We start from the raw sequence: 15,239 nt of genomic DNA on the forward strand, positions 1-15,239 counted from the left end.
GACACTGAAGTACCTATACACCATAACTAAAATCCCAGCATGAACACAGGTTAATCAACTACAAATTAAAACAATTTTTGGAATGTAAAGCGGCCCGCTATCAAATGGAATTGCTAGTACCGCATAATAAATAAAGTCACACTGAAACAGATTTCGTCTGTGAAGCGGTCATGCAGTAAATGGCAGCCAGTGGGCCCTCAAATAAATGAAAGCATTTGCTGTACAACGAGGGGTAGGGGAAGAACGCAAGGGGGGATGAAGGGGAAGCAAAGGGTGGGGGAGGCAGGTACTTGACAGAGGTTACTACAAACACATGCTATAGTGAGGTCTCCTAACGCAAGTTAGGTTACAATGACCTTCCTCGGACTCTAAGGAGGGTGTATAATAAGGAAACAGAGACTATCAGCCAACTGTATATAGTAATGTGTACAGTTCCAAGAGTTGATAATACTCGCCTATAGGAGGTTGGCAACAATACCTTTTTATAATGCACAGTCTAGATCCTCATAAGATTTTTACCTCCCTAACTGCTGAGGTATACTACTGTAATCTTACATGTGTTACAAAACTGTATTGCTAGCTCATACCGTTTTTTTGAATAGTAGCCCCTATGACACTCATTTACTTCGAACTCTGTGCTATGGTGTCCCACTAATACACTGTGCTTTACCACAGCCTAACACTGCTCTGCAATACTGCAGGTGATACCTTATAGATGTATCTACTTTCAGTGCTTTGGAGTTGGGAACCAATTGCATCTATAATATCATACTCTACAACTTAGATGGACTTACTGAAAATCTATGTGCATTTTTCTAGCACTGATGAAGTTGTTGGGTAATACCTATTTCATGAAACATGAGGTGGCTACCTAGAACTTGCTACACTAGAAGACAGAGAAATCAAAGAAGATTTGTCTGAATTAACTTAAAAGACAACTTGGTGGTTCATCTGGGAGTGCTCACGACTACATTATAGGTTTTGTGAATTGCTTCCCAAACTTGGAGAGCATAGGAAGCAGTGCTCCATGTGAACACCATCCAAAAACTTCAAATACTATGGACTCTTGAATAAATATCAATTTGGTAGGTGTGGGGACTGGCACTACTCTGGCCACCTATTCTGTCATTATGGAAACTAGCCACACCCCTGAAAGCGTTCTAGAAGTAGTTTATTATCGAAACAGCAATCCTCATCCACAATCTTCCTTGGCCAGCAGCAACTGTGCTTCCCAGACATTTCTGCACTCACCATTCCACCCTAGCTACGTAATATGGGCACAACAAACATTCCATATGTACAACACATTCCTCTCTCCCAACACATAATGTTAAACAAGCATTGGCAAAGCCAATAGGTCTTGTATATACAAGAGATATTTGCTTTGGCAGTGTGTTTTTGCCATGTTGTACATCAGTGTGACTTCTGTTAGACTGAAGAGGGGGAGTACAGTGGAGTAGGGGGAGTAGAGTATCAGAGCTGAGTGGAGGAGAGAAAAGGTCAATGGTTCAGTGGCAGAGAGTGTTGCGGGATAGAGGGGCATTGGTAGAGTGGGTTGGAGTGGACTGGTTAGTGGGGTGGATTTAAGTAAAGTGGGGTGTGCTGGATTTGAGTAGAGTGAGGTGGATTGAATGGGTGGGGTGGATAGGAGTGGGGTAGACTTAATTGGAGTGAGATGGATTGCAGTGGGGTGGATTGGAGTGATAGGACTCGGTGGATTGGACTTGAGGTGAGGTGGATTGGAGTGGTTTTGAGTGATGTGAATTAGACTGGACTGGAGTGGGGAGGTTCAGAGTGGACTGGAAAGGGGTGGATTGGATTTATTGGAGTGGGGTGGATTTGACTGGGTTGGGGTGGATTGGACTGGAGTGGGCTGGATGGATTGGAGTGAGGTGAGTGAACCGGGGTAGGGTGGATTGGAGTGGACTAAAGTGGGGTGGATTGGGCTAGAGTGGGGTGGATTGGGCTAGAGTGGGGTGGACTGGAGAGGGGTGAATTGAACTGGAGTAAGGTGAACTGGAGTGAGGTGGCTTGGACTGGAGCGAGGTGGTGTTGAGTAGGGTGGACTGGATTGAGTGGGGTGGATTGGGACGTGGTAGATTGGATTGGAGTGGAATTGATTTTTTGCAGTGGGATGGAATGGAGTGGACTGGACTGAGTGGCTTGGCTTGGAGTGGGCTGGATTGAAATAGAGATGATTGAATTAAGTGGAGTGGACTGGATTAGGGTAGATTTCCGAGGTGTTGGGTGGACTGGATTAGTGTGGGGTGGACTGGATTGGTAATGGGTGGATTGGAGTGTTGTTGAGTGGATTGGATTGAGGTACTTTGGAGTAGGGTGGATTGGACAGGAGTGGGTTGGATTAAGAGGAACAATACTGGACTGGAGTGCGTTGGGTTAAGGTGAATCGAATTAGAGTTGGATGGAGTGGAGTGGATTGGATCTGAGTGGGGTAGACTGAATTTGGGTGGTGTAGATTGGACTGGGATGGACTGGCTACAGTGGGGTGGATTGGAGTAGAGTGAAGTGGGTAGGACTGGATTAGAGTTTAGTGGATTGGAGCTGGGTGAGATGTTGTGGGGTGTATTTGATGGAGTAGGGTGGATTAAGATGACCTGGATTGGACTGGAGTGAAGTAAGGTGGATTGGACTAGGGTGATGCGTGTGGATTGCGTCGGATTGGAGTGGGTTGCATTTGAGTGGGGTGGGTTGGATTTGAATGGGTTCAATTGGAGTGAGGTAGATTGGATTGGAATGTGGTGATTTTGAGTGGGATAGGTTGGACTGGAGTAAGGTAGGTTGGACTGGAGTAGGGTGGATGGGACTGTAGTGAGGTGGGTTGAACTGGAGTGGGGTGGGTTGAGGTGGATTGGTGTGGGTAGACTGGATTGGAGTGGGGTTGATTGGATTGAGCTGAATTGGGGTGGATTGTAGTGGGGTGAATTGGTATGATTGGGGTGAATTGGATTGGGGTGAGGTGGACTAGATCAGGGCGGTCCTGAGTGGGGCAGACTGGAGTGGGGCACTGTTTTGGACTGAGTAGGGCAGACTGTTTTTGATTGGAGGGAGTCAGATTAGAGCGGGACAGATTGTTTTCGATTGGAGTGGGAGTGGGATATATTGTTTTGGATTGGAGTGGGATATATTGATTTGGATTGGAGTGGGATATATTGATTTGGATTTGGAGTGGAATATATGATTTTGGATTCGGAGTGGAATATATGATTTTGGATTCGGAGTGGAATATATGGTTTTAGATTCGGAGTGGGATATATGGTTTTGGATTTGGAGTGGGATATATTGTTTTGGATTTGGAGGGGGGCAGACTGGTTTGGATTGGAGGGGGGCAGACTGGTTTGGATTGGAGGGGGGCAGACTGGTTTGGGGCAGATTGCTTTGGATTACAGTGGGGCATATTGGTCTGTAGTGGAGTGGAACAGATCGTTTTGGATTGGAGTGGGGCAGATTGGCTTAGGGCAGATTGTTAAGGATTGGAGTGTGGTAGATTGTTCTGGAATGGAGTGGGGCAGGTTGTTTTAGACTGGAGTAGGGCACCTTGTTTTGGATAGGAGTGGGGCAGATTATTTTGCATTGGAATGAAGCAGATTATTCTGGATTGGATTGGGGCTGATCAGAGTGGGGCAGACTGGACTGGGGTGGTTTGGACTGGAATGGGGTGAACTGATTTGGAGTGTGGCAGATTGTTTTGGATTGGAGTGGACAAAATGTTTTGGACTGGAATGAGGTAGATTGTTTTGGTTTGCACTGGGACAGATTGGATTGAGGCAAATTGTTTTGGACTGGAGTGGACCAGATTGTTTTGGATCGGAGTAGGGCAGGCTGTTTTGGATTGGGGTGGGACAGGTTAGTTTGGACTGGGGTGGGGCTGCATTGTCTTACTGGAGTGGGGCAGATTGCTTTAGACTAAATTGGGGCAGAGTGGGGTGGGTTGGGAGTATTGGAGTGGGGCAGATGATTTTGGATTGCTGTACTTGTGTGTGGCAGATTGTTTTGGATTGGAGTGGGTCAGGTTGGAGTTGGGTAGATTAGGACGATTGGAGTGTGGTAGACTGGAGTGGATTGTGGTGAGTGGTTAGGATTGGAGGGCGGTGGACTGGGGTGTACTGCACGATTATGTGATAAGTATCATTTTGAAAATTACACACAAGCAATAAACAATATTGTTTTGCAATATTTAGAACAAGATAACAGTCATCTTTTGACAACACGGTCCACAAGCAAAAACAAAACATGAGAGCAAAGTGGGAAAAGAAGACTTGGCGAAATTTTTAAAAAAGTTAAATATGGACAATACAGCTTTGCTATTTTGTCTGTCCTGCTGGGGTCAACATCACGGCAGTGCACGCTCTACGGGCGACTGGAATGCAAAAACCCAGCACTTATGAGATAACGTAATTCATGCATTATGCTGATATGCTGTTGTTTAACCTTTTGCATTGCAGAGTTTAATCCTGAAGACTTATATTCAAGGTGCTTATAAATACTGTTCATTTGCAATGTATTGCTGCAGGCTTTCAGAGTGCGTCAGGGTGTGGTCCCTTTCCAGGGCCTTCTAGAAGCTTTCTCTGCAGTATTACTGGGTGTGGTTTGTGGGCTGGGCCAGACTCTATATAAGGGAGCCAGCCCAGCTCCACGTGCTCACTATTCAGAGGTCCCGGTGCAGAGCAGCAGCAACTCCCTGAGCTTCTGTTCCGGAGGCCTACTTTGATCTTCCAGGCCTTGCCCTTCCTTGTATTGGTGATCCTTGATCAGGGCGGTAAGACGGAGGTCGGGCTGGGCCCGATCCCGTTTTCGAAGGTATTCGAGTTCTTGGGCCTAATTTCCATGTTGAGAGATTTTACCTCGTGTGTGTGTGAATGTGCTCTTGGTTTTTCTGGCATTTACATTTTGATATTTGAATCGGCAGGACGTGTGATTCATTTCTCATGTTTAACTCTTGATATTCATTGTGCGCTACCATTTCTTTGCAGTTACATGGTGGCATTCGAATCGGCAAGACGCGCGATTCATTCCCTGTTTTTAACTCTTGATACTCCTTGTGCGCAACCATTTCATGGCGTTTACATGGTGGCATTCAAATCGGCAAGACGCACGTTTCATTCCTTGTGTTTAACTCTTGATATTTATTTTGAGCTACCATTTCTTGGCATTTACAAGGCGACATTCGAATTGGCAAGACGCGCGATTCATTCATGCAATAAAAACATGATGTTTCAGATAGCTTGCAGTGTCCGCGATCATTTCATGGCATTTGCATATTCTTGTTGAAATCAGCAATGTGCGCAATTTATGTTTCTGCATTTAAAACTAAGTGTTAAAATTCTAGGTGTTACATTATATGTGCTTAATAAGTCCCTTAATACAACTCCTATTGTGTTCCAGAAAACATTCAGATTATTTTCTTGTCCTGAGGCAAAAAGACCATGTTTGATTTTGAAAACATAATTCTAGAGGGTTCATACGTTCCTAGTCAATGTGTAACATTTCATTAAGAGATTCATTGAGAAGTTGTATTAATCATTCTCGATTCCTTCCCAGGTAACCAGACGTCTTGAGGCCTAGTTATTTAGTTCATGCTTAAGTTATCCATGGTTTCAGTATGACAATGCTTAGAATCATAGTCTAGTAAAGATTAATGTGATATAATCTTGATATTGCGGGTTTTAACCTTTTGTTTCCTACAGGTCTCCTTCCCAGCTGTTCCCATCCTAATCCCCTTTTCCCCCGCTTGGACTCCCTCAGCCTCTGTGATTCATCTATCAGAGTCTTGGAGCTGTCTAGTGGTGGACATGTTGGGAACGTGCGCAGACCCCCGAGGATCTGATCTCCCTGACAGCTGGGCACGCTTTTGTCAGTCACGCGCCGTGAGTTTGCAGGGCACTAGAAGTTGAAAAGAACAAAATAGTACCTCAATGAAGTTGGGAGCAGCGGACGGCACTGATGAGGTTGAATCGATCAGTGCTTGGTACCTGCTCCACAGACAGGAACTGAAATGAGGAAATGCCAACCGTGACCAATTCCAACAAATGATAAGCCCTTTTTTAAACACAACAGCATCTTGCAAGCGATACGCATGCACTACAGCATGCTATTGCAGCCTCAACTCTAAAAAACAAACTGAACACAGAGTAAAATGTACAGTGTCAAAACATAATATGTACGGATCTACATAACTAAATATTTAGTGCAATATATACAGTTTACACATTTTAACTCATGATAATGGGATAAAGTTACACTGCGAGCAATCCAAACATCACCACCCTGAAATTCCACTATGTTCCCTCTCACACTGATAACTCTATTAGGATCTGACCACTTTGAATCTCCTTTTTTGGGAAACTTTCACAACTTGGGTCTCACCCAATCAACTTTTTTGAAAAATGTACATGGCGTGCATTCAGCTTTTTCTTTATGCTGGCATAATACTTCTCTTGGTGATGTTGTACTTCTTCACCCACCTCAAACAAAAACAAAAAAAACAACCCTTACCCTTTTTGATCATCCACCCGGGCCACGCTTTCGGACATAGCATCCTACCTCTTAGAGTGACAAAAGGTGACAATGCAAGGTGCTGTTCTAAGACTTCGCACCACCTAGCAGATCTCCTCCTTACCGATCAACTCACTCTTCACAATCAACTCCCACAAAAACCCAGTTGAATTGTTCAACTAACTCATTCATACGTAGACAATATAACACAGTTCGATAGGGCCTACAGTTTATTGTCAAACATCTTTCCATTACATGTGAAATAAACTGTGGATAGTTGTCAGTCGCAACTTCTGGCTAACCTTCTCTACAAAAACACTACAAAGAAACTCCTTCACTGATTCTGAATTAACAGTATTCACAAACTTAAACTCTGGCCACTTAGAAAAGTAATCAACTAGTACTAAGTGTCTGATTTAGAACTTGGCGGATGAAATACTCTGTCACAAACGTGATGGATAGCCCATCCACCGTATTACGATACCCATAGGCTATGGGATCGTAATACGGTGGACGGGATATCCATCACATTTGTGATGGAGTATTCCCCTCCAACAGGTTCTGAATCAGGCCCTAAAGCACAACTGCTATTACTGCTTCCACGAATGAAAGATACACAATTGCTTACATCTACTTTTAGCCAAGTCCTCTCGAGAAATTTGCTGGTTACCAAGGACATCTCCCTACAAATTATCACTCACTGTATAAGACAGACAATTCTGGACACACTGCTCAATCATACACTCCAATCTCAGCCACCAAGCATTACACTGTTTATTTCTGCTTCACTGCAGACATACTACCATGTACCTCATACAATATTTTCTGCATTTTTCCCTCAGACTGTGGAACCAACAATTTGCCACCACAGTACACCACGCCATTATCAACTCTCAGCTCTCCCCACACACCTCTGTGTAAGGAAATGTCTTTTTGCATGTTCACCCCAACATTTTTGGACAAATGCTGCTAGTTTTGTAACCCAGAGTGCAACAAGGCCTGTTAACCAGACCTCAGTGCCAGTGTTTTAACCCCATACAAATTGCATGTCAAGTTAGATACCAAATGGCAAGGCCTGGCTTACTTCTAAGTCCCTAGTATATGGTGCCCATGGCCTGTAAGATAGTGTCCACTCAGGGCTGAAGCATTGTTTGTGCTACCCTTCATGTGACAATATACAAAATGGTTCCCAGCATGCCACTGCCGACTGGAAGGGCAGTGCTTGCACTGCCACTTCGACTTTTCCATTTACACTTATGGCAAAGTCACCCTATGCCTTAACATTATGTGCACCGACCAATTACCCACACATTTTTTAATTCCCTTCAGCACCATATTCCGATTAACACCCCTATTCCACTCTTCCTCGTTAACAATAACTCACAATCTGCAACCAAACAACCATCAAGTTCCCCTATACCTCAATCTTCCTCACACAGAGATCATCAGCACAGGCAATCAGCATTTATATTTTTGCTGCTAGGAACATATTTCAGGGAGAAAGAATTCTTGCAAATAATGAGACTGCTTTGTTATCCTAGGTGTGGCCCTTTAACGCCCCCACTTTGCAGAGAACATATCAAATCATGGTTTGTGATCCATTCAAAGTTGAAAGGTGGTGCCCCAGATGCACAGCTTAAAGTGCTTATGGCCCATCAGCAGGCCAAAGCTTCATTTTCAATCACCCCATATGTACTCTCAGCACTCTTGAATGTTCTTGATGCAAAGGCCACAACTCTATGCCATCATTTACTTTCATTAACACAGCCCCCAAGGCATACATACTGGCATAAGTGACTATCATGGTACTATTGTTCATACCAAATGGTTTCAGTGTTACAGAATTCACAATCCATTTTTTATTTCCTCATACGTTTTTTGTGCATACAAATTTAGTGTACTTCTTCAACTGCACTCTCAAAACCTTTGTATTAGCAGAAAAGTGATCAACAAACCTGGCCTAATACTCTACTGTGTCTAGAAATGACTGCAACTAGTGCCTTGTTTCTCTGGAATGGTGCCTGTTCAATTTTCTTTACCGGTTTCTACCTTGGCATTACACTATGTATGTGATGTTCCTTTGCTCTTTCTTTTGTGAAATGTTTTCTTTTGTTGTGATAATTGAGTAATTTTATAATTGGTTGTAACAGTACACATGCTGAGTACAATGTAGCTTGTTTTGTTGCAGATACAATGTAAATCTAAAGGAAAATTAGAAAAGATGTATTTTGGAGGATACTGAAAAACAACTGAGCTCAAGACAGTATCTTTTCACTCTACCCGGATTCGGATTGTTTTATGGGAACTACGTGTAGATAACGTTGGAATTGGGTGATTTAAGTGATTTTAGTGCAGAGTAGTTTACAGTGCTGAACACGCAGAGGTAAATACTTCTATGCAGCTTAGAGCAGACCTTTAGATTTTGAATAGAGCAGAGTCTGAGACTGAGGGTACTCCCTAGGGGAAAACTGACTTTCCTCAACGTTTCCTTTGAGGCAACTATGTTAGTTCATCTTCTTCCTTGTATGACTGAATGATCAGAACTTCATAATTAACTAATGCATTCATATATTGATTGACACTAACTTGATGTTGAGTTCTGTAAACATTCTGACGTTCAATAAACCTTCACATTTGAAACAATCTTTTCCAGTCTTCATTGTGGAACCTAATGTGCTTCACTTTATTAAATGCATTGACTTGACTGACCTCAGCTGCAAACATTGATTCATCAGACTTAGCTTTATGGGCCACAAATTTGCACAAAGAAAAGCGCTAAGACTTACTACAAAACTGTCCTGGTGAGTTAATCATGTGACAACATGAGTTATAGTACTTCCTAATACGCTTTATTTGCATGCTGGTAACTGTCAGTTTCAGATCACCCTACTGGTATACCCACGCGCTTTAGCCACATGACCTAAACCTACGGATGCATCTTGTATCTCTGTGCGGGCACACTTTTTAGGGTACCCTGAATGTACTACACTTTCCGTACATTGTGCTCTTGAGTAGCCACTCCACACGCTGAGTACTCTCACTTGCCCCTGAAGATCTAGTAGAAAGCATCCTCTAGTTGCCACCGCGGGAACCAATGAGCAAGCAAGCCTGTGTTATTGACAGGAAGTAGAACTAATAGGCGACAGGGGTGGAACCTTCTGCTCACCTTGCCCGGTGCCCAAGCTGTGTTCCGCCCCACTCACTTCCCGCTGCTCTTGCCGCAGAGGCCTGTGGTAATGCTCAGAGTATCCACGGCGGTAAGTGAGCCGCGTACTCCCACGGTGTTTACAGTGCTCTTTCTTCGACACACTACCATATCATGTCTTCTGCCATTCCGGCGCGCGGTGTCTGCTGGGAGTAGCTGTGCCGGAAACCGGGATCTCAGATTGTAGTTCCGGCCGCGAGGAGGATGCATGGTACGTGACGTGGTGGTAAAATGGTGTATCAGAGGCTCAACCCTTTTGAAATTGTCGTTGTTATTGTTAGGATGGAGGTGGTCTTGTAATGTTTCCTGACGTAAATGGAGATTCCACTGTAGTAATATGATCCGGTGGCGTTTGGACGTTGTTTTCGCGAGTAGCTACCCTTTCCAAGATGGCCTCCAAGATTGGTTAACCCTAACAAAGATGGCACACCGGAGGAGGTGGTGGTGGTGCTGCAGCGGAGATTCCTGGGTCACCGGTGACACGTCAGAGGAACGGACGTAGCCATGGAGCCAGGTGAGAGTGTGCGGCGAAGTGGGGGAGTAACGTGAGGGGGGCCTGATGTAGGGTTAGCAATTCATGTTTCTTTGAATAATAATCTAAATGAAATTCTTTGACCTTAAATTAGGCTGTTGTGCTAGGGTAGGGTTAAATTCGGTTGACCTGTATATGTGTAATTAACCAGGGCCTAGATTCGAAATCCCAGAGAGGTCACAGGGATGTAAAAAACATAATTCCACCGCTTTTCCGTCATGCTGCTCAGGGGGAGGGACGGGAGGGAGCCTATTGAAATTGAAACTGAAACTAAAAGTTCAACTATAGATAGCCCGTACCACAGGACGACCCAGACCATTTGCCCCAAGAAGTGTCTAACCTAAGCAGATTAAGTTTCCGCTTTTATGACGCGTCTGCTGTGTAGTTTCTCTTAATTTAGGGCGTTGAGTGCACTTCAATACAGCCCCCCGACGGCAGAAGCAACAGGTTTGCTGTATTTTCATAACGCTGTTTTTTTAATGTTCGCCGTACCCTCCGAATAGCTAGTTGGCCTGAGTACTATTAAGGTTGAAGCATCCTTAGAACTTGATGTTCGAGGGAACAACTCTTCTCTTAAGCTCTGCTCTTCGTCTTCCTACTGCAGGTTCTTCCGAGCCGTTCGTCTTTTCTGTAACGGACTCTTCCACGATGAAACCAGGGAAATGTGTGGATAAAACCGATGTCCTCGCTGACAACGAGCATGTTCTAGACCTGCAATGTAACGGAGAGACTGCATACGTGGCTAGCGTCTCAGATCATCTGCAGCCCCCTGGGACAGACAAGGCATCTAACGGTCACGCTGCCTGGAGGCAGAAGTGTGCATCGTACGTGCTGGCACTTCGGCCTTGGAGTTTTAGTGCCTCGCTGATCCCTGTAGCACTAGGCAGTGTTTTGGCGTATCGATCCCAGGGCAGATTAGATTTTCTGCTGCTGCTGGTCTGCGCCGTGGCTGTTCTATCTGTGCATGGTGCCGGGAATCTGGTGAACACCTATTATGATTTCTCAAAAGGTATCGACCACAAGAAGAGCGATGACCGGACGCTGGTTGACCATATCCTGGAGCCCCAGGACGTGGTGCGCTTTGGGGCCTGTCTGTACACCCTGGGCTGTGTCTGCGCAGCCTGCATCTATGGCTTGTCAACATTGAAGCTCGAGCACTTGGCTCTAATCTATTTTGGGGGCCTCTCTAGTTCCTTCTTGTACACTGGAGGTAAGTGATGGGTGGGATGACATCCGAAGGAAAAGTGACAAAACCAGCCTTCCATTATGCTGGAATTGGTAAGTTTTTTGCACCATATGTACTTTGGCTCTTTCTGGAAAATTGTAACATGTTGAGTGGGTGGGTTTGGGCAGGGGTTTCTGTTAAAGAACACCTATAATATTGGATGGTACGCCTTCAGACTAATATTGCAATCACTTCTCTTAGAAACTAAAGTTAAGAGAGGGGCTAGGGATTGATGCAAGATAATATATTCATTAATTAACAGAAGACGAAAAGATCTACATTAACAACAAAATTTGCTAAAACGACAGCCCACGCCCACTAGTAATGGGCAAATGAGGCTGAAGCATCGGACTGGAAGTGAATACTTAAATAGTAGCGTGGGATTAAAACAGTGCTGTGCCTTTCACAACCATTAACCGAATTCAAAACTGGCCATATTACCATTCACCTGAGCATCCATCAGATTGAAGTTGAAATCTCAAGTAAGAACCTTAACAATACGTGACAGAATAAATTACATCTGGATGTTTGTATTTTGAAACGGGGGAGAGTGTAAGCTGCTTTTCACCTTCTTTAGACTTAATCGAATCCCTGTCTATTTAGTATATGAATCTGATCGTTCTTAGACATTTTAATGTTAGTGCTGCAGTGAAATCAAACCCTCAGGTCAAAACCTCCACACTGCATTGGATACAATACCACCTCCCATACGTTATAAGGATATTCCAAGTCAATGAGGAGTTCTCTTGTGAGGCCATGAAACTCGGAGTTAACTTTTAATATAATTTTAACCCTATGACAGATAGTATTTATGCCTTTTAATGAATGCTTATTCCATCAACTTTCCCACGAACTGTTTACAACCTTGGTGTTTTGCTTCTTCATATGTAAGCAATAGTGTGTTTGCAGACTATTAAAGTAAAATATGTACTGTGAAGCTAAAAGCAGTTAGTAGAAGCTACAAAATACTGTAGGCTAATGCCGTTTTTTTTTTTTTTCAAGACCATGTACGTAGGAAAATAGGTGGGCTAGTAGCATGGGAATATTCTTTCATTCTTGTGTAGCTATCTGCTAATACACGTACATCATGTGGTCAACGTGTCTGTAAGGAATAAATACAGAACTAATGGTGTTTACTCTAGTTTTCACTGAATTATTCACTGCGAGGAACAAAGAAACAAATTTAGTTGGCATTTGCATTAATTTGGTCTCTCTACTTTTCACATAACTGGTGTGGCTATTTCCTAGCACTGAGGTATCTGTTGTATTTCTAATTTTGGTCTTTTTCTCTTCCTGTTGCAGGGATTGGTTTTAAATACGTGGCCCTTGGAGACTTGGTAATACTCATTACCTTCGGGCCCCTGGCAGTTATGTTTGCCCACGCAGTACAGGTGGGCTATCTCTCTGTTGCACCCCTGCTGTACGCAGTCCCGCTGGCCCTCAACACAGAGGCCATCTTGCACAGCAATAACACCCGGGATATGGAGTCTGATAGGCAGGCTGGCATAGTTACACTTGCCATTCTTATTGGACCTACATTTTCTTATATCCTGTACAACACATTGCTCTTCCTGCCATACCTCATCTTCTGTGTACTGGCCACACGATATACCATCAGCATGGTCCTGCCTCTGCTCACCATTCCAGTCGCCTTTACTCTGGAGAGAGAATTCAGAAGTCGGTCGTACAGTAAAATCGCTCAAAAAACTGCCAGATTGAACCTCTTGCTGGGGCTGTTTTATGTGTTTGCCATTATCTTGGCCCCGGCTGGCAGCTTGCCCAGGATCTCAGGATGAAAGTGGTAAACGGGATTCAAACTCCTCTTCAAATTTTGCATTCTGTAGAAGAGTTCCTGAAGCACCTCGTTTAACTTCAGTGAATGGCAGCAGTCACAATGTGCTGGTGTTTCGAGGATGGTTCAGACATAGGGAGCCAAGCAAGATGAACACTTTGAACCTTTTTAAAGCAGCCCTTTCGCCCATCATAAATCGGCACATTGGACTGAAGATAAGGCCTCCGTGGTTGGGGGTGTGGCCTGGAGGTTAGAGGTTCATGTTAGTGGAAGCAGCACTGTAGTCACCACCGTGCCTCGTCAACAGGTCTTTTAATGAAGTCTTGCTACAATGTGCTATTATAGACCCTGGGATTACTGTGCACTTTCGCACCGAGGAAGGTTTGTGCAACCACATCAAATTGTAGAATGTGGATGTATCAGAGCAGCAGAAAGTACTGTACAGAATTTGAAGAGTATGTGCCATTCTTAGCTAGATAATGCAAACATGATTTCTTTAGTGTTGTGCTGATAATCGGCCATCTTTTTAAGCACCATTCTTCTCTATTCCTTTGCAGTGTTATGCAATTTTATGGGTTCTTGATACTGTGTTGTAGTTTATTTGCTTCTGAGTGTGCAAGGAAGATTATATATAAGGGCGCAATGGAGCATTTCGTTTCAGAAGGTTCAAAAGTATGCATCTTAGCTTCTCAGTGGCAAGGACTGAAATCTTGTAGCGCCAATACATACCCAACCACAGCTCCAAACTGATTCATGGTAGGTCTACGACTTTTGTAGCCATGAAGTTACAGCTCGGAGACTAGTCTCTGAGCAACTTTTAATGGTAGACAGATTGACCCTGCCTATAATTTTCCATTAGTTTATATTAACGAAAAGTGGAGCAAGTGAGCCACTTTTGTTTGCTCTTTTTTTTAAGCTTCCCCCTAAATGTTGTTATTGCACTCCATTGTAACCAAGTTTTAATCCTTAAGGTGCGATTGGATGACTGTAGGATTGCTTTCTTTTTTATCCATGTTATTTATTTGTTTATTTTGGTCTCCTGTAGGTTGGTCCATTTTTTTTTTTTTCAATTTTCTTAAAACAGTATTCATTATGCGTCTTGTCTGGGTTAAATTTGCACTTTTGCTACAAGATTTTTCTTACTGTGCCAGGTTAAGTTTGTTAAAGCCATTTTTGGAAAGATCATATGAACAACTGCTTCATGCAGCGTGCTTTTCTCAAAAGGAATGTGTCTGCAAAACCATGTTCCGTTTCAAACAGGATGTTTGTGTCGTTGCTAAGGAGTGGTTCAGTTTAGTTTATCACATTCTGTTGACCCGCTTTCTTGAAGTAAGAATTATTTCAGGCAGTGAGAATACAGAAAGTCCTATATGAACATAAGAAATTGTGATAGGAGACGGTCATCTTTGTAGCACAGTGTAAATAAGTTGGTGAGATATCGCTGCTTTAGAAGCTATAATAAACAGGAGAAAATGTTCACATTTTGTCTTATTGTTTCAGCGGGGTATTTTTTATTTTTTAGATGTGATCTTCAAAATGCCAATTTTTTATGCATACAGAATTCTATGCTTTATACATTTTTCTACTTTACCATGGCTAGCGAACTTTGCACTATTTGATAGACCAGTGTTCCTCATGCTTTCTTATAGACTTGAAATAAATCAAAAAGTTAATATAAAAACTTAGTTTGCCTAATAAAATAGCTTCTGACGATGTCTTGTCATTCTTTAAGAGTTAAAGTTTGCTCTTGTTATTGGATCAAATGCTTTCCCTTTTAGCTTGTTTGAATCACAATCCCTATTGCATCTTTTGCATGTATCTCTGAATTACTTTACGGAGGACAGTGGAATGGGCACATTCACGTTCTGCAGAAAGGTGAGTGTCATATTGAGTTCTGCATCTTGGAATGGGCTGGTAGCTGGAGCTCGGCCCAGTTGTGTTTCCTTTAAATAATTGTAGAACACACCGTCTC

The 15,239-nt window shown here is 43.4% G+C and overlaps 2 protein-coding genes across 3 annotated transcripts in view; one reads left to right on the forward strand and one right to left on the reverse strand.

Moving 5' to 3' along the window:
• The window catches only part of MTOR (mechanistic target of rapamycin kinase), a 1,113,749-nt gene extending 1,103,934 nt beyond the window's left edge, over positions 1-9,815 (reverse strand). For both annotated transcript variants that reach the window (XM_069241238.1, XM_069241237.1), the window contains exon 1: positions 9,680-9,815. The gene's annotated coding sequence lies outside the window, so the exon portion shown is untranslated. The remainder of the gene's footprint in view (positions 1-9,679) is intronic.
• Positions 9,816-9,859: 44 nt separating this feature from the next.
• On the forward strand, positions 9,860-14,980 carry UBIAD1 (UbiA prenyltransferase domain containing 1). The gene is made up of 3 exons (XM_069241239.1): positions 9,860-10,232; positions 10,855-11,460; positions 12,778-14,980. The coding sequence occupies exons 1-3, from the start codon at positions 10,223-10,225 to the stop codon at positions 13,269-13,271; spliced, it is 1,110 nt and encodes a 369-aa protein (XP_069097340.1). The 5' UTR covers positions 9,860-10,222; the 3' UTR covers positions 13,272-14,980.
• The last annotated feature ends 259 nt before the right edge of the window (positions 14,981-15,239 follow it).

This window comes from Pleurodeles waltl, chromosome 6 (genome assembly GCF_031143425.1).
Source record: "Pleurodeles waltl isolate 20211129_DDA chromosome 6, aPleWal1.hap1.20221129, whole genome shotgun sequence".
Lineage (NCBI taxonomy): Eukaryota > Metazoa > Chordata > Amphibia > Caudata > Salamandridae > Pleurodeles > Pleurodeles waltl.